Here is a 16,473-nt window from a genome sequence, read left to right as displayed (position 1 = left end):
GAGGCTTTTATGCGGTGCCTGGGGAAATTCAAGATGTAACTCAATCAACTGTTTCTACCAAGCCCCTTAATAACAGCCCTCTGACATCTTAGCTGCAAAGCCTGTGACACAAAATGAGCTGACCGCTCTTCTCACATTGGGCAGGTTGTTGTGACTGTTGTCCAGGCATTAGGTGCAATCCTTTGCTGCAGTGTGAGAAGTTTTGCATTTCCCTGACAGCAGGAGAATGGTGATGTGTAGTACAGCCCTGATCCTTGACACAGATGAGTGCAGGTCTGCTGGGAGCCAACAGGTCCCAGCAGCAGCAGCAGCCAGGGAAGCAGTGCTAGGTGCTAGCAGGAAGCAAGGCACGCAGGGCAGCAGCAGCAGGTCACTAATAACCTTCCTCTTCCAGACCCTACCTACCATGATTGGTGTCTCCATGCCACCATGGGGTCAGCTGGACAGGAGCTTCTATAGGTTTTGCATAGCAACCCAGGGTCCTGCAGTGTGTTAGCAGGTGGATGCAGAGAGCAGTGGTACGGGCAAAAGGCTGAAGCAGATTTCCTAGCTAGGGACACCCGGCCCCCCGGGGTACCACGATCACCCAGTAGGTGGGTGCTGGTGTCCACGCTGGCTGGGAGTGACGTCAATTCTGTCTGTCTGGCAGAAGGCCGAGGCTCCCTTCTGAGAGCAGGACTGTGTGCCTGGAGGGCTCTGCTTGCTCTTCATTGGCAGAGCAGCTGATGGCCTGGGTTTTGGCCAAGCAGCAATACCATCACCTCAAAGGCAGTCAGCTCTGCAGTTCAAGACACATGGATCTGCTGTCTCTAAGGCAGTGCCACCCACACCAACTGGTGTTGTGCACTGCTGTATGGGCTGCTACCCGCAAGATCTCCTGAGATAGCCCACAAGTATGTGGCGAGAGAGGCCAGGGGAAGAGAACTGCTGGGAAAAGGCAGAAGGGGATAACGTTCACCCCTGTAAGATGCTCTCTGGGCCACAGCTGGATGCAAGAGTGGATCTGCTTGGTACAGGGAGGTACACACACACACAGGAGGGGTGTGAGAGTGCAGCAAGACCTGATCTGTGGGCTCCAGGCATTTCCCTGCTGCATGCTGAGGCCAAGGGAGGTTGGCACAGGAGGGAAGTCTTAGGAAGACAGGGGTGACAGGGTGCCTTGTCCCTTGGGAGTGGCCCTGTGCATCCCTCACCCTGGGCAGAAGCCCCCAGCACCCCAAGCCATGGGGGCTCTGCGGCACTGCCTCCAGCTGTGGGCATGGCTGAGTGCATGTGTTGGGGGTATCTGGCTGTGGTACACCTGCCCTGCAGATTGGGGGCCGCGGGAGGAGCCCCCCCCTGCAGCAGGTACGTCCCTCCTCAGCGGCCCCGCCAGCATCCCCTCCCTCCGTCCTGCATCCTCCCTCCCTGCTCCTTCCCCGCCGCCCTCCCTCCCTCCCTCCGCCTGCATGGAGAGAGCCACGGAATGGCGGAGCGAGAGAAAGGAGCCGCATCCCCGCCCGCCTCCTCCCCCTTCCTGGGGCTGCATCTCGCCTCGCCCCCCAATTTCAGGTACCGGTCGCTTCCCCCGGGACCCCTGCAGGGCTGCCCAGGCCTCAGCACCCCGGGGCTCTGCTCTTCATCCACCGCAGCCCCCCGCGCCCCCAGCCCCGTGCTGCCACTGCGGGCCCCTGCCTCCCGCAGCTCTGCATCCACCCTGTACAGCCTTTTGACACCCCCAAACTCCTATCCCACCCCGCGTGTCCCTTAACCCCCCCCCCCCCACACACACACACACACCATGCATCGCTGAACCCCACCTGATCCATTATCCCCTACAATACTGCTTCAGCCCCCCCATACATTGCTTCATTCTCCCCCTCTTCCCATGTCGGCCCCATATACCTACCCTCATTTCCCATTCAGCCTCCCACTTTCAGCCCCACCCCCCCGTTGTCCGGGCCGCCCCCCCCCTCCAGTCTCCTCACCTGTCTCGCCACCTCTCCCCAGCACCAAGCTCCATCCCTTTCTCCACCCTCAGGAAAGCCTTTTTCTAGCCTTTTCCTTGAACCCCCCCCCCCTCCTCCCCGATGAAGGAAGCAGCAGCCCCAGGCGAGCAGGGGTGAGCGTGCCGGGACCCATCCTCACTGCTACACCCAGCGGTCTGGGATGCGGGGGGGCTGCCCCTGTGACGCCCGGTGCAGCCTCTCGCGGGGACTTCCGACGGCATGGGCCGGGCCAGGCACTGCCGGAGGTGTCGACCCGCAGAGCCAGGGGGGGTCGGGCCTGCTGGTGGCCTCCCGCTAGTGGCTGTGGGATGGGAAGCGTTCGCCGGTTAAAGGAGCACAGTGGGCAAGGGAGCCTTGCTTGCCGCCTTGGGCAGGCCAGGTGCTTCTGGGGCCGTAACATCTTCAGCCATTGCTCTCCGCTCGGCTCCAGCATCCCGGGGTGCTGAGGTGGTGCTGCTCGTGTGAGTGTGGTCGGTGCAGGGTGGTTACGTGGTGACATGTTGGAGGTGGGAATGAGGGGAGGCTTCACACCTGGGGCTGCAGCTGGACGCCAGCTGTGGGTGATTCTCAGCCCGCCAGCCCTGCAGATCTATAGATTGGTGGCCGGATGCTGTCGAGCTGTGCTGGGTTCTGTCCATTTCCCTCAGCTCTCTGCCCCCAGGTCCCCTCACTGTGCGCTCACACGGCCGCCTGTGATTGCTGCGCTGCCTGCCCGAGCCGCTGGGCGCTGCTGCAACATGGCTGGGAGAGCTGCACGCCCAGCAGCTGCACACTGCGTGGGGAACGGCTGCCGCCGGGCTAGAAAGGGGATGGGGGCTGAGGGCGTCGGGCCGGCTCCGTGTGCAGCACCATCCCCAGGGATTCTGCTCACCCAGGGCACTGCCTTGTGCAGGAGGTGACGTGTCGACTTGAACAGCGAGAGGATGTGGCGAGCAGATGATGGCACTGAGGCTGGGGGGGCCTGCAGGCCGTGGGGCCGGTGGCTTTGGTGTTGGCTGTTGGTGGCTACTGTGGGGAGAGCTGCAGGCACAGGGTCTCTGGAGGCGGCTGCCCACTGCTGCAATGGCATTTTAGGAGCCAAAAACAAAAGCTTGTCTCAACAAAAGGATGTCTCTCCCATCCTCTGCATCATCCTCCAAAAGCCTCATGCTCAGGGTTGTGCCTGGATGGCAAGGTGGCACAGCCAGGACTGCTCCACTGCACCTGTGGCTGAGGAGCCTGTGTGGGGGCAATGGACTGGGTGCTGAGGTGATGGCTGATCGTCCTGGCAACGGTGTGGTGGACGATGAGGTGAAGGGCTGTGTGTTGAGGCAATGGTGGGCTGGGTATTGAGATGATGTGCTGGATGTCGAGGTGGATGACCCTGATTTTTGTGATGGGATACCGAAGGTTGGTCTGGATCTGACGGACCTTGACAGCCAGGCTCACTAGGCCCCCTCCACACTGTGCTGCCCTGACCAAGTGCCAGCACTGAGCCCGCACCCAGCTGAGCCTGGCCCCATCTCCTTGCCCTATTCTCCCATCCTTTGCTCACCCCAAAGCCCCTCCTGCTCCCCAGCTCGCCCACTGGCTCCCTCCCGCAACAGGCTGCTCACAGAAGATGCTGTGGGCGTGCGCAGCTCCTCCTCCTCCTCCTCCTGCGTGGGGCCTGCTGTAGAGCAAGCTGGCTGAAGCTGGGAGGCAGACTGGAGAGCTGAGTGCCTCGAGGGCAGCAGCCGGGGAGTGATACAGTAAATGCCCCCTCCCTTTGTGTTGCTACAGTTACACTCACACTGCTCCTGCAGCCAAACCTGCAGCCAGAGCTGCTCACGCACTGGCCATTGTCAGCTGGTAGACCAGGGTTGTCACAGGTGTTTGAGAGCAGATAGGATGCATCTTCAGGAGGATCTATGTGACCACAGTTCCCAGTCAGTCCCACTCAGGGCTTTGCGGGCTGTGATAGAGCTGATGAGAGTGAGAGCTGCTTTGTGTTGCTGGTGTTTTCAGCCTCTTTCAGGGGCAGGAGAGAAAGGCAGGGGTGTTCCCCATGGAGGGCGATGAAGGAGAGTCTTCATCACCTCCTTTAGGAAGTTCTGGAGCATCCCTGTTAGATGAGGAAAGGGCAGAGTAACACAGAGACAGATTTTTTTTTTTTTAATTAACTCCAATGAGCCAGGAAGATTTGAACAGAGCAGCTGCCCCTGATATGGGAGATGGAGTCCAGGGTGGCACTATCTGAGAGCTGAGAGGCACTGAATTCAGCACAGCGAGTAAAACCCACCAGCAGCACCTCACCAAGGTGAGGGCCGACTCTTTCCTCCACTTGGTGCAGCAAGGGCAGGAGAAGGAGTGGGTAGAAGGGGCACCAGCGCTGGGTAACCAGATACCTGCTGCGGGTGTGGGGACCGGCTGCTGGAGCACTCCTAGGAGCCGGGCTGGCTGACAGGCAGAGGCAGTCAGCATCCCCAGCAGAGAGCAGGGATTTGGCATCAGCTCAGTTGGGAGGTTATTTTTTATTTTTTTTCCCCCTCCAGGACAGCTGATTCCATCTATTTTTAATGAGCTTGCCCAGGTTGCGCAGTGAGGAGACAGAGCAGCGCCAGCAGCCATAGACTGCGCTGGGGCAGCGGGCACCTGGCGCTCGTCCTCTCCTCACTACGGACTAGGGACTGCCTCAGGGTGGGAGCGTGCCCCCCGGGGAAGGGTCCTCCTCAATGCAGCTGCCCCTGAGCATGGAGTCGAGCACGGAGGAGGAGAGCTGGCTGGAAGACCACTGGGAGAAATGGTAGGGGACCGGCAGGTCTGGGGTGAGGGCTGTCCCCCGGCTGCATGGGAACAAGGGACAGCCTCTCCTTTGTCGGCGCATCGCCCTCTGCACCAAGTGGTGCCATGGGGCAGCAGCAAATTCAGCATTGAGTGCAGCTCAAAATTTTCCCGGCTGCTCAGGAGCTGTGGGCATGGAAATGTGCAGGATTTGTCAGCAGGGCATGAGGAGGGAGCTGCAGCATGCAGCGTGGGATAAAAGGGCTGCGTGTGGGGGTCCTTTCTGCCTGTGGGTGCAGGCAGGGATGGTGCTGGCTGCCTACACAGCATCTCCCCATACCCAAGCCAGGGGTGTGCCCTGTGCCGGGACCCATGGTGGGAAGAGGTAATGAGCGGTTGGTAATGACACCGGTGACCCAAGTAACTGGAGAAGAAATCGATTTGTGCATTGAAGGCTGTGCTGAGAGCCTCCTGCTCTGCGTCTCTGCAGGCAGCAGCGGTGGGGGATGAGGGACCCTCTTAGCGTGGCCTCTCTGCATCTCTTAGGGACACCTCCATCCCTCGCAGCCCTTCAGGGGAGCTGCCATGGCTGGCAGAAGACTCTTTGGCTGGTCTGTTGTGTTTTCCTTCCTGGAACAAGCACGAGGAGCATTGCAGTAGTATGATGTAGAAATGTTTTAATGCACAGGAGCTAGGAGCTCCCTGGGGATGCAAGTGAGCACGTGAGGAGCAGGGGCAGTCAGCACATTTGCAGCCACTAAAAGGAAATCTCTGCAAACTTTCCAAGGGGACATGAAGAGGCTATAAGGGAGCCTTCAGAGGCTTATTGGGGTGCTGAGCAGCACCAATGGCTACAGGGATGTTACAGCCACCCCAGAGAGGGAATAATGGCACAGAGGGATCTCACTGCTCTACTCTCCCCTGTACAGTACAGGGGAGCACCTTGCTGGGGCAACTCTTGAACCCGCTTGTGAGGATCCACTCTCTGCTTCTTCCGCAGCCAGTGCGCAGGTGCATATAAAGGCTGCGGATCTCAATGCAATCTCGTGTCCTGGGGTGTCCATGTTCCAGCTGTACCTTGGCATCCCCTAGCTCTCCTCTCCAGAAGCATCCCTTTTCCTGGTCCTTTTTCCCTGTAAAGACCCAGAGAGCCCCTCCTGGGGATCTTGGTGCTGCTCCTTGCCTGCATCCTGCCCCCTATATGCTGTGTGTGACAATGGTCTCTGCTCCCTCCAGGCTTACCCACGACATCAGCCTTGAGGAGTTTGAGGATGAAGACCTCTCTGAGATCACTGATGAGTGTGGCATCAGCCTGCACTGCAAGGACAGCTTGGCCACTCGGGTAAGTGCGTGTGCTGGGGGCGGGGATGAAATGAGATTCTGTGTTGTGCTGTTGAGTTTCATGCTGGTAGTGAGCAGGGAGGTGTGATGAGACCCATTCTTGGGGAGGCACTGGTGGGCTTCTGCAGCCTCTCATATGGGATCTTTCTGGGGCAGGGAGAGGCTGGTTCTGGAGGAGAACTGTGATCTGCCAGGTCTGTTAGGACAGGGGCTGCAACCCTTCCCTGGAATGAGGGTAAGAAAAATGTGCTGTGTTGCCCATTTACAACAGAATCCTTCTGTTGTGGGGTTTGTCGAGGAGTTTCTGTACTGCAAAGCAGAGCCCTGTGCCATGGCAGGGGTGGTTGGGGCACGGGCACTGAGCCCTGTGCCTTGCCCAGCACCCACTGTAGGGCACTCTGCGTCTGCTGGTTGCAGGGATGCAGCGAGCTGATCCTAAACACAGGAGCCTACACGCTCAGAAAACAGCTGCTAAAAATACATACAAATGGCTTACATGAGGTATGAAGGATTGCCCGAGCAGCAGAACTGGAAGCAGTGGCAGTGAGAGGGCTGTTCAGTGTGAAATATGGGTGGGGAGAGCCAGGTGCTCTCAGAGCTGGAGAGGATGAGTCTCACGAGATGAGAGCCTGATGTAGGTGGTTGCAGGAAGTGGCCAGGCTTAGGGGAGGTTTTGGACGGGTTTGGCTCCATGCGCTGTGCAGAGCCTGGGAAACTGGGAATAACCCCAGCATGGGATTGCTGACTGCATCCTGTAGGAACATGGCCTTTGCAAAGGGCAGGAGCTAACCCAAATATTCAGTGAGAGGTCCCACTGTAATTCCCCTGCAAACAAGGCAGGGCTGGAGAAGGCAGCTGCTGGATGTGGACAGGCAGGCAGAGAGGCCCAGCAGCAAAACACCCTCTCAGAAGACAGTACCTCAACAGAGAATTTGGGGTGGGTTTTTTTTGGTTGTTTTTTTTTTTTTTTTTTTTTTTTTTGATCCTGGAAAAACAATGATGACTTCATCACGGGCTATTTTAGCAGATCTCCAGAAATAGAGGCTCCAACACCCAGCCTGCAAGGCGCAGCTGGCTCCTCCAAGGCGGGTGCAGCGAGGGAGGTCGTGAAGCACAAATGCAAGGTCTTGGCTTTGGGTTTGGCCTCGTTCTGTTTGTCTTGAAGTGCAGGGCACCTTATGTCTGATTGCTGCAAGGCAGGATAGTAGGCTGCCCATCGCTAGGGCTCATCATGCTCTTTGTGTTCTACGAGACTGTTTGATGTGGGAATGAAAAATGGAAAAAATAAAGTAAAATAACCTTTTTAGGAATGTTAAGAGAAGAGCCGAAGGAAAAAGAGCTGGGATATGTCTGTACTAAACCTTCACGTTCTGGGCCTGTGCTGGTTGCACAAAAACTCCTGAACCAGCCACAGGAAGAACAAATCCCTTTGGTTTTACATCAGAGTAAGGCTCCTGGAAGTGCCAAGCTTCCCCCTATCACCATCCTTGCCTCGGTGCAGCCTGCACCAGCTGCAGCCGCCTGACCCGGAGGCTGATGGCAGCAGTGTGGTGGCTTGGTGCCAGCAGCCCGGTTGCTCTGGGATCCCACTGCGTGAAGCAGAGACACAGCAGCACGGTGGCTGCTTGCTCAGGGTGCTTTTAAACAACCTCCTTTATCTCTGCGTCTCCTTTCTAGCACCTTCAGAGCACCTTTCCTTCGGAGAGAAACAAGTGGCATCCATCCATGCCCAGGGTTGCAGCACCACCTGTTATGCTACAGCCCATTAAACATGTCCCAACAGCGGTTGTAGTTTCCTCTTAGCTATGGAATCCTGAATGGAGCATCGCTCCTAGGATGTACATTGCTCAAACTGTTTTGCTGTTCTGCATCCTTCTGGGACATTCCTCCTCGGAGTTTTCCCAGTGATTTGGGATCACGCTAGCAGGCTGGGCTGGCTGGCAGCAGCTGCCTTGCAGATGCCCACCTTAGCTAGGTACCACGGAGCCAGCCGGGATTTCCCCCCTTCCTTTTCCTATGCCTCTGTTTCCTTGCTAAAGCGCTGCGGGGCTCGCAGTGTCCCAGAACGGGCGCGTCGGTGGGGATGGCTTGGAGGGGGAGTGTGCGGGGAGCCGCGGGGAGCATCCCTGCGCCTTTAAAAGGCTGCGACCGGCCGCCCCGTCCCGCCCCGCCTGCTGACCGCGCCGCTGATCCCGGCAGGGCCGCGTGAGCCGGTCGGGCGGCGCGGCGCGGGCTGCGGGCGGCGGGGAGGGAGGCCGACTGCAGGCCGAGATGCTGCAGCTCGACCTGATCGACGCCGCCGGGGACGCGCCGGCCGAGGAGCAGACGGCGCCCGCGCCCCTGCAAAAGGAGCCGCCGCCCGCCAGCACCGACAGCTACCGGCCCAAGCGCCCCACCACGCTCAACCTCTTCCCGCAGGTGCCTCGCAGCCAGGTGAGCACCGGCCCGGGGGGCTCTCCCGGCACCGGGGGCTTCTGGCGGGGATGGGTGCGCGATCGGGGGCGTGAGGGATGCGGGGAGAGATGTGCTCGTTCCCTGCTGAGCAGAGTCCCCCGAGCGTGGGGAGGCTCAAAAGTGGGCTCCCCCCGAGCCCGTGGGGCCAGAGTAAGGCGGCTGGGAGCGGGGAGGGGACCTTAGTGGGGTCAGGGAGCTAATGAGGCGTGGTATCCTGAACGCGTGAATGAGCCATCCGTCCCAGCACCGCGTCCCAGATCAAGGGCTGGCAGCGCCGCGGCTGCAGCCTGGGACGGGCCGGTGACGCAGCCCTGTGTGCTCGGCGCTGGGACTGGGGCTCCACTCCTGGGCGGCTACACCCGGCAAGGGGGGCATCAGCGTCCGCGCCCAGTGCAAAATCGCAGCGACAATCACCTTGCCCGAAACAGTGGTCAGGAGAACGGGGCTTCGTCTTGATCACTCTCAGGGCTTGCAGGAGGTTTTTCGATGGAGCCTTTTCCCAGATGCAGCAGTGGGGCTGTCCCCAGGAGGGTTACATCAGAGTGCCGTGCACTCTGAGCCTTTGAGCTGGAGTCCCTTTGCCCCATCTCTTCTGCAAACCTTGCAGACCTACGCAAGGTGTGCTGTGCACAGGGCTATTTTTGCCTTCCTCCTGCCTTCAGCAGTGGCTTCTATTGCCACGTAGGAGGATTTTCGTAGTGGTGACGTGCAGCTGAGGGGCTTGAAGCTAGAGGCAGGTGTCCCTGCCGGTGACAGATGGGGCGTAGTCGGAGCTGGGTGTCACCAGCCTGAAACCTGCAGCTGATGCCAGCTCTGCCTGAGGCCATGGGTGGGAGGAGGAGGAGGAGGGCAGGGAGCCAGGACAATGGCTGCAGGACAGCTGGCACCGGGGACAAAGGCAGCAGGGATGGAGGGGAGGGGGAGGGGGAGGGGGGAAAGCCTGCTGGAGCATAATGGACAAGGGGACAGCAGGCAGCCTTGTCCCACCCTGCGCAGGGACCCCGAGGAGCCGGTGGCACGTGGGAGCCACATCCAGCTGGGGGGACGGGGACAGCAAAGGCCCCCCCCGGGCAGCTGGTCCCAACCAGCGTCCAGACCTGCGGAGAGGTATTTTTGGGGTGTTTGGGTTGTGTAGATGGTGGGCTGGGGAGGGGGAGATGATGGTGCCCTTGTAGGGGATGGTGGAGACTGTGGGCACACTGGGAGCCATGGGCATGGGCTGTGCTGATGACTTGAGGACAGGAGCTTTTCCACACAGGGTCTGATAAGGCTGGCAGCAGGAACGCAAAGTCCCTGTGCTCCAGGACAGGACAGGGAATCCCATGAATCTTAGTGGGCTTTAAGGCAGAGGATTGCTTCATGTTGATTGGAAGAGCAGGGCAGCTCCTGTGCTGCTTTTGATGGCTGCAGGAGAAAACCCCAAGAATCCCAAGCTTGGTGCTTGAGCAAAAACTAGCAGCGCAGAAAATGCAACTGCTGCAGAGAGACTAAGACCCATGCTGTCCCCAGAACCATCTGCAAAGTCTGGGAGCAAAAGGTGCCCTGGCTGTGCATGAGGATGGTCACAGTGACCCTGAAGAAGCTCTTGGGCAGTCCCAGGCATTGCCCAGGGGCCATGATGGCTCTGGCTGCTGCCCATGCTGTGGGGCGGGCAGGGACAGGCGCCACGTGCTGTTTACTGCACGGGTGACAAGGCGGCTTTGTTCTCCTCCTCAGGACACCCTGAATAACAACTCTCTGGGGAAAAAGCACAGTTGGCAAGAGCGGGTGTCCCGGTCATCGTCCCCTCTGAAGACGGGTGAGTTGTCTGAGAGCAGATGCTTGCATTCCTTGGTACTTCCTAGGAGTCGATCCCTGTCCCAGGGCCTGGAGCAAACCTTGCTGAAACAGAAGGTTGGGAAAATGTCCCCAGTGGGCATGTGTCCAGCTTGAGTCGGGGGTGTCCCTATCAGTGGGAACACCAACACTGCTCTTCTCCTCACAGGTGAGCAGACCCCTCCCCATGACCACGTTTGCCTGAGTGATGAGGTCAATCACCAGAACAGCACAACCTCCACCAAAGACCGGGGCACATCCACAGAAAGCCCGTGCCGGCGCACGGCAGCCACTCAGATGGCACCTGCCTGTGTTGCCTCATCCCGGCCCCCCGAGAAACACCAGGCTGCCAGCCGACCCCCACCCCACGGTGCCAGCGTGGTGGTGGTGACGTCGAGGGCCCCCGAGGCCCACCGGGACCGCATCCGCTACCAGACAGACGTGAGGCTGGAGGCCACTGAGGAGATCTACCTGACACCCGTGCAGAAGAACTCGGACCCGCTGGAGACCGAAAAGCCGTTCCTGTCACAGTCCAGTGAGAACCGCATGTCTATCAGCTCTGACATCGACACCTCCAGCTACTCAGCCCTGGCTGGGAAAACCAACCCCTCCATCAGTGAGGAGGATGAGGTGCTGGACTACATGTCCTCTCCTGACAAGACGAGCCTGCCCCGGGCCTCCTGTGGTGGTGGGAGCAGTGGCTACCGGCCAGGCCATGGCCTTCAGAGAGCATCCGTCAGCTCGGACACCAGCGCCCTCTCCTACGACTCGGTCAAGTACACGCTGGTGGTGGATGAGAACGTGCAGCTGGAGCTGGTCAGCCTCAAGCAGTGCTACTCGGGCTACAGTGATGAGAGTGACTCGGCTACCGTCTATGACAACTGCGTCTCCTCACCCTATGAGTCAGCCATCGGCGAGGAGTATGAGGAGGATGCTCTGAAGCGCGACTCGGTCTGCCTCTCAGAGGACTCCACCCCCGAGGCGGACATCCACTTCTCCAAGAAGTTCCTCAACGTCTTCATGAGTGGCCGGGCACGCTCCTCCAGTGAGTGCTGGGCCGGGGGAGGATGTGGGCTGGGGGTTGTGTCCCCAGGCAGCCTTGCTTAGCTCTGGTACCAGCTTGCCCAGCCCAGGGTGCCCTGCAGGGCCTCCCATGAGATGGAGAAGCTTCAGCAGGCTCTGGTCCTACAGCCTGCGACCTCTTCGCTTGTGATTAGGGAGGGGTCGGCTGGAAAAGCTTTGTGAGCTTTAGGCAGGGGTAGCTGGAGTTGTCAAGCTGTTGTTTTTTTTTGTCTAGTGTGAGATACGGCCAAGACAGCGCAACCTTAGCTAAGGCCACGAGACGTGAGCTGAGGGTCTTGTCCTTCCCTGTGTGTAGTGCTGACCCCTCAAAGCTGCAGCATGCCCCTCTACCTTCCTCCCCAGGTGCTGAGTCCTTTGGGTTGTTCTCTTGCATGATCAATGGTGAGGAGCAGGAACAGACCCACCGTGCTGTTTTCAGGTGAGTGCAGGGCACAAGCAGTGTCCTCTGGTCCTACCCAAACCATGTAGTTTCTAGCATGGGAAGCCTGTGAACTAAACCACAGTCCTTAGGCTGGTAGTAGGCCCAGCAGGAGCCAGGCAGTGGCTGGGCAACATCTTCCCAAGGGTGAGAGACCTCCCAGGGCACCCAGGAGCCACACTGGGAGCCACATGGGGGATGCCATAGGGGAAACCTCGCATTAGTGCCAGGTACTGTCTCCTTTTGAGCCTGAACCCACTCAGGTCTCTATTTAGCACATCAGATCTTAGCTCCTTCCACCTGCTCCCCAGCTGCGCCGGCCGCAGGCCTTGCACTGCCCTTGCTCCAGAGGTGTGTCGGTGAGCATGCCACCAGAGCTGCCAGCCAGCACAGTGCTAGTGACTCCCTGCTCAGGTTTGTGCCTCGCCACGCGGACGAGCTGGAGCTGGAGGTGGATGACCCTTTGCTGGTGGAGGTGCAGGCAGAAGATTATTGGTACGAGGCCTACAACATGCGGACAGGGGATCGGGGCATTTTTCCTGCCTACTACGCTATCGAAGTCACCAAAGACCCAGACCATATAACAGGTACCAAGCCTCCGTACTGCTTATGTCCCTGATCTCCTGCCCACGTCCTCACCACGGAACAGGGGGTGGAAGGAGGACACTAGGCAAGGAATGACGTGGCCGTGGGCAGCTCCGGCCAGTAGTGGTCAGAGCTTGCATCCATTGCCGGATGGGGAATGGTGCAGGTTTGCACCATGAAAACATGGAGATGGCCAACAGAGGTGATCCTTGCCATATGCTCTGTCTTCTAGCTCTGGCCAAGAGCAACGACTGGGTGGACCAGTTTCGGGTGAAGTTCCTCGGCTCGGTGCAGGTTCCCTATCACAAAGGCAATGATGTACTGTGCGCGGCCATGCAGAAGGTAGTGTCCCACTGCAGGCTGAGCCTGCCTAGGAGCAGGGAGGAGATGGGAAGGGGTGGGCCATCTTCACATGCTGCCTGTGAGTGCCAGTGATTTATGTCTGTGTCTCCCTTCCCAGATTGCCACCACGCGCCGCCTCACTGTGCACTTTAACCCACCCTCCAGCTGTGTTTTGGAGATCAGCGTGCGTGGGGTCAAGATAGCTGTGAAAGCTGATGACTCCAAGGAGCACAGCAAGGTAGTGCCCTGCTCACCTCATCCCTTCTACTGTTGCTACTCTGAGCTTGCTGGTGCCCCCATGCATGTTCACATAGAAATTAAGGGCTTCCATCCCATGTGCTCTTTGTTCCTCTAGAAATACCATCCAAAGGGTTGTAGGTCCTCCATTGAGGTCCCTGAAGCCTAGTGAGATCCCAGCATTGGGCTATACATCAGAATGGTGCCCTCACAGATGCCAGGCATGTTGCTGTGCTAGGATGCTTTGAGCTGAGCTGCACCCCTAATCCGTCAGCTGTTCCTAAACCTTTCTGCTGCTATTTAGAGTGGTGTCCTCCAGATCTTCCCTGTAATCTCTTTAGCTGGGCATTGCAAGCTGCTGATTAGTGGTCTCCATAAGAAGCCTAACAGAGCACAGCAAGATGCTGGGCAGAGGCAAGTGAACCTTCCCAGCAAGCTTTTGGAAACCTCCCCTGTGGGTGGGGTACAGGAGCGTGGCTGTGGGTACTGTTTGGAGAGCTGGGCTCAGCCTGAGCACCTATTTCTAAAGCTGGAGTCCAACTGTCCCACAGAACTGCTGAGGAAGAAAGCTTTGACTGTTCTTTTATCTGTTCCCCAGGTAAACAAGTGTAGCCATTTTTTCCAGCTGAAGAACATTTCCTTTTGTGGATACCATCCAAAGAACAACAAGTGAGTAGCAGGAAGATGGGGCAGCTATCAGTGCTTTAACACATGGAGGCATCACTGCTTTCTTGCTCCCAGCATCATCATCCCACAGCTTCATGTGAGGAGCAGCCTTTGGGTGGGAATTACATCCCTGATATGGGCCTGGGAAGCGTTCACTGCTGGGGTTTGAATCCCAAACCCCTTTGCCAAGGGCAGGCACAGGTATTTATTTCTGCCTGTCTGCCAATCCAATCTCACTTGCTCTGTTCACCCTCAGATATTTTGGGTTCATTACCAAGCATCCTGCTGACCACAGATTTGCCTGCCACGTCTTTGTTTCAGAGGAGTCCACGAAGCCTCTGGCGGAGTCTGTAGGGTAAGTCCTGGGGTGGGAGGAAGGTGCTCCCTCCTGAGGGACAGGAGGAACGAGAACCTGGCACCTCTTCCCTACAGTGAGAGGCTCAGGGATAGAGCCAGAGCTGACGCTGCTATGGGCAGCATATTCCTGACAGTGCTGGAACAAGTCCCAGTGCAAAGCTTTGCAGGCAGATGGCTGAAACCCAGGGGCTGTGTGGAAGCTCAGAACTGAGATGGAGGCCTTGTTCCAGCAGCACCTCTGGGCACTAATGCACGAGGCTCCCAGAGCTGGATCTGGGTTTGACTTGACAGCAGGATGGAGCAAGGGGGAGAAGGGAAGCAAAATGGGCTCTGTAAATGCTATGGGGAGGGTACAGCTGAGGTTTGCTCCATGCTGTGTTGCAGGAGGGCTTTTCAGCAATTCTACAAGGAGTATGTGGAGTACACGTGCCCTACGGAAGACATCTACCTGGAGTAGGGGCTGGCATAGGCACCTGCTGCACAGCCAGGGCTGCAGTCTAGCCTCTTCTGCGTCGTGCATGGACAAGAGCTGCTTTGAGATTGGAAGAGGGCCCTGAGAGCTGTTCCCTGGACCCTGTGCTGCCTCTTTTCATGGCTCCCCTTCCTCAGGCTGGGGGTGATGGGAGGGGGGAGGGCTGGACAAATCGTGTTTATCGTACAAAATACTTAGTTTATTCTATTTGAGAAGTGCCCACTGGCTGCCCAGTCTGTGATTGCTGGAGGGGTTGGCATTCTCCAGCCCTTCAATGATGCAAGCTGGGGTGAAAACATCTCCTCGCTGTGACCATGGCTCAGCTTCCCGTCACATCCCTCAGGGGTGACTTCTAATGCACTGGCGGAGTCAGACTCTTGCAGGATGAAGACACAGAAGCTACAGCCAACAAGAACTGTATGATGGCTCCTGCCAGGGCAGAGACCATCACTTCTCTGCCTGGCCCCGGGGACGAGGCTGCTGGACAGGAAGGATAGAGCCCAGCATCTCCTCTTTGAGTGCCAGAGAAAGGATGAATGAGCTGAGACAGCTCACCCCTGCCTCTGCCCCCATCCCTCCTCTCTTGTATCCATGCCCTGAGGAAAGGAAGATTTCCTCCTACCTCTCTGCAGTGACCACACCATGGGGAAGGGAGCATTTCTCTGTCCTTGTCCCCCTCTATCCCCTCCAGCTGCAGGTGGCAGAGGCAGGACAGGGCTGAGCTTCCCTACTGCGGTGGTTCTCAGCCCTGTGCAGACTGGGGTGCCTGCCAGAAACAGAGCAGGGAAGGGCTAATGCCTGCAGGGAGCCGTACACATCTCCAGGGAGATACAAAAGCTCTCCTGCTCCCTGCCAGCGGTCTCTGTGCTTCAGCTGGATCTGCTGTGATGGCAACTATTAAATATGATGGTTCATGGAGCAGGGCTGCAGTGCTGTTTGTGTTGGGTGCATTTGGGCCCTGGCTTGTTCCTTCCCTTGGGGAGCCCAAAAGGAGCTGGAGTTTCTCAGGTTAGCAAACCTTGGAGGTCAGAGACTACCGTAAGATCTTCATGTAACTTAATTCTTGTTTTTCCATTTACAGTGCCAGGAGGACTCTGGCTAAAGCTTCCCTGTATTTGCCATTAGGTTGTTGAAGACAGCAATAATAACCCTTCTCAGCCTTCTCCTTTTCAGGCTGAGAAACACCAGCTCCTCCAGCTTCTCCTATCCTGTAGTGTGGCTGGAGAGCCCTTGTTCCTGCACCCCACACCTACCTGAGTGCCCTGCTGTCCCTCACAGCTGGGCATCATAGTAGTACTCCAAGTCAAGCTCATCACGTTTGGTTTTGCCAGCCCTCTGCAGTCCTGCTGGCTGTTCCCGGGGTGTTACGGTCCTGAAGTGAGGCTGTTTTGGTTTAATGCCATAATCTGTGGGTAGACAGTGGGGTGAGGGCTCAGGAGCTGTCTGTGTCATCACTGGACAAATGAGCACATGGGAGGGAATTTAAGGGAAGAGCTGTACCATCCACCAAGCCAAAGTGCTGCTGTGGGAGTTCTAAGGGGGCAGAGAAGTCTTCAGGGACAAAATAGCTGCAGAAGAAAACCAGAGGTGGGAATGAGCCCGAAGCTCTCCATCCAGAACTTGCCCCCATCAACACTACAAGCCCAAGCCTGGTCCAGGAGCACTGGTTACAGAAGAAGGAGCATCCAGCCCCCGTGGCACCACTGCAGGTACTGGGGCAGGGAAGAGGTGGGGGAGTCATCACCTTTGGCGCAGGGGCAGAGGGAGCACAGCCCCCAGTAGCACAGTGAGCAGCAAGAGCCAGCACTGCATGCTGAGCTCTGGTACCCACCACTGTCACATTCTGCACTGAGGTCACAGAGGAACCACCAGGTAGCCCAAGAACTTTTCCTCTCCTGTACTTAGAATCATAGAATGGTTTGGGTTGGAAGGGACCTTTAAGATCATGTAGTTCCACCCCCCCCTCCAGTAGG

The 16,473-nt window shown here is 57.9% G+C and overlaps 2 protein-coding genes across 3 annotated transcripts; one reads left to right on the top strand and one right to left on the bottom strand.

Moving 5' to 3' along the window:
* Window positions 1-1,456: 1,456 nt before the first annotated feature.
* MAPK8IP1 (mitogen-activated protein kinase 8 interacting protein 1) lies at window positions 1,457-15,418 on the top strand. Of its 2 annotated transcripts, XM_042869479.1 has the most exons (13): window positions 1,457-1,551; window positions 5,967-6,072; window positions 8,271-8,504; window positions 9,522-9,632; window positions 10,242-10,323; window positions 10,510-11,385; window positions 11,766-11,841; window positions 12,256-12,428; window positions 12,659-12,768; window positions 12,887-13,006; window positions 13,604-13,674; window positions 13,928-14,026; window positions 14,413-15,418. In XM_042869479.1, the coding sequence occupies exons 1-13, from the start codon at window positions 1,466-1,468 to the stop codon at window positions 14,483-14,485; spliced, it is 2,217 nt and encodes a 738-aa protein (XP_042725413.1). In that variant the 5' UTR covers window positions 1,457-1,465; the 3' UTR covers window positions 14,486-15,418. The 2 variants fall into 2 exon arrangements, with proteins under 2 accessions (XP_042725413.1, XP_042725419.1); XM_042869485.1 differs by lacking the exon at window positions 9,522-9,632 and having other exon boundaries at window positions 5,967-6,080; window positions 8,282-8,504.
* CUNH11orf94 (chromosome unknown C11orf94 homolog) lies at window positions 14,647-16,471 on the bottom strand. Its single transcript, XM_042869494.1, has 4 exons — window positions 16,245-16,471; window positions 16,001-16,068; window positions 15,754-15,906; window positions 14,647-14,899 (listed from the first exon to the last, which is right to left on the bottom strand). The coding sequence occupies exons 1-3, from the start codon at window positions 16,310-16,312 to the stop codon at window positions 15,773-15,775; spliced, it is 270 nt and encodes an 89-aa protein (XP_042725428.1). The 5' UTR covers window positions 16,313-16,471; the 3' UTR covers window positions 14,647-14,899; window positions 15,754-15,772.
* Window positions 16,472-16,473: the final 2 nt, after the last annotated feature.

This window comes from Lagopus leucura, unplaced genomic scaffold (genome assembly GCF_019238085.1).
Source record: "Lagopus leucura isolate 7727_CA_CO unplaced genomic scaffold, USGS_WTPT01 Super-Scaffold_1, whole genome shotgun sequence".
NCBI classification, from domain to species: domain Eukaryota; kingdom Metazoa; phylum Chordata; class Aves; order Galliformes; family Phasianidae; genus Lagopus; species Lagopus leucura.
This window is presented reverse-complemented; position numbering and strand designations above follow the sequence as displayed.

Bases quoted from the DNA above. Each gene is read 5' to 3' on its own strand.
- MAPK8IP1 (XM_042869479.1), top strand. From the start codon at position 1,466: ATGGCGGAGCGAGAGAAAGGAGCCGCATCCCCGCCCGCCTCCTCCCCC. The intron at 1,552-5,966 runs GTACCGGTCGCT...TGCTCCCTCCAG, and splicing joins GCCTCGCCCCCCAATTTCAG to GCTTACCCACGACATCAGCC. The intron at 13,675-13,927 runs GTGAGTAGCAGG...GTTCACCCTCAG, and splicing joins TACCATCCAAAGAACAACAA to ATATTTTGGGTTCATTACCA.
- CUNH11orf94 (XM_042869494.1), bottom strand. From the start codon at position 16,312: ATGCAGTGCTGGCTCTTGCTGCTCACTGTGCTACTGGGGGCTGTGCTC. The intron at 16,069-16,244 runs GTGATGACTCCC...TTTCTTCTGCAG, and splicing joins CCTCTGCCCCTGCGCCAAAG to CTATTTTGTCCCTGAAGACT. The intron at 15,907-16,000 runs GTACAGCTCTTC...GTCTACCCACAG, and splicing joins GCACTTTGGCTTGGTGGATG to ATTATGGCATTAAACCAAAA.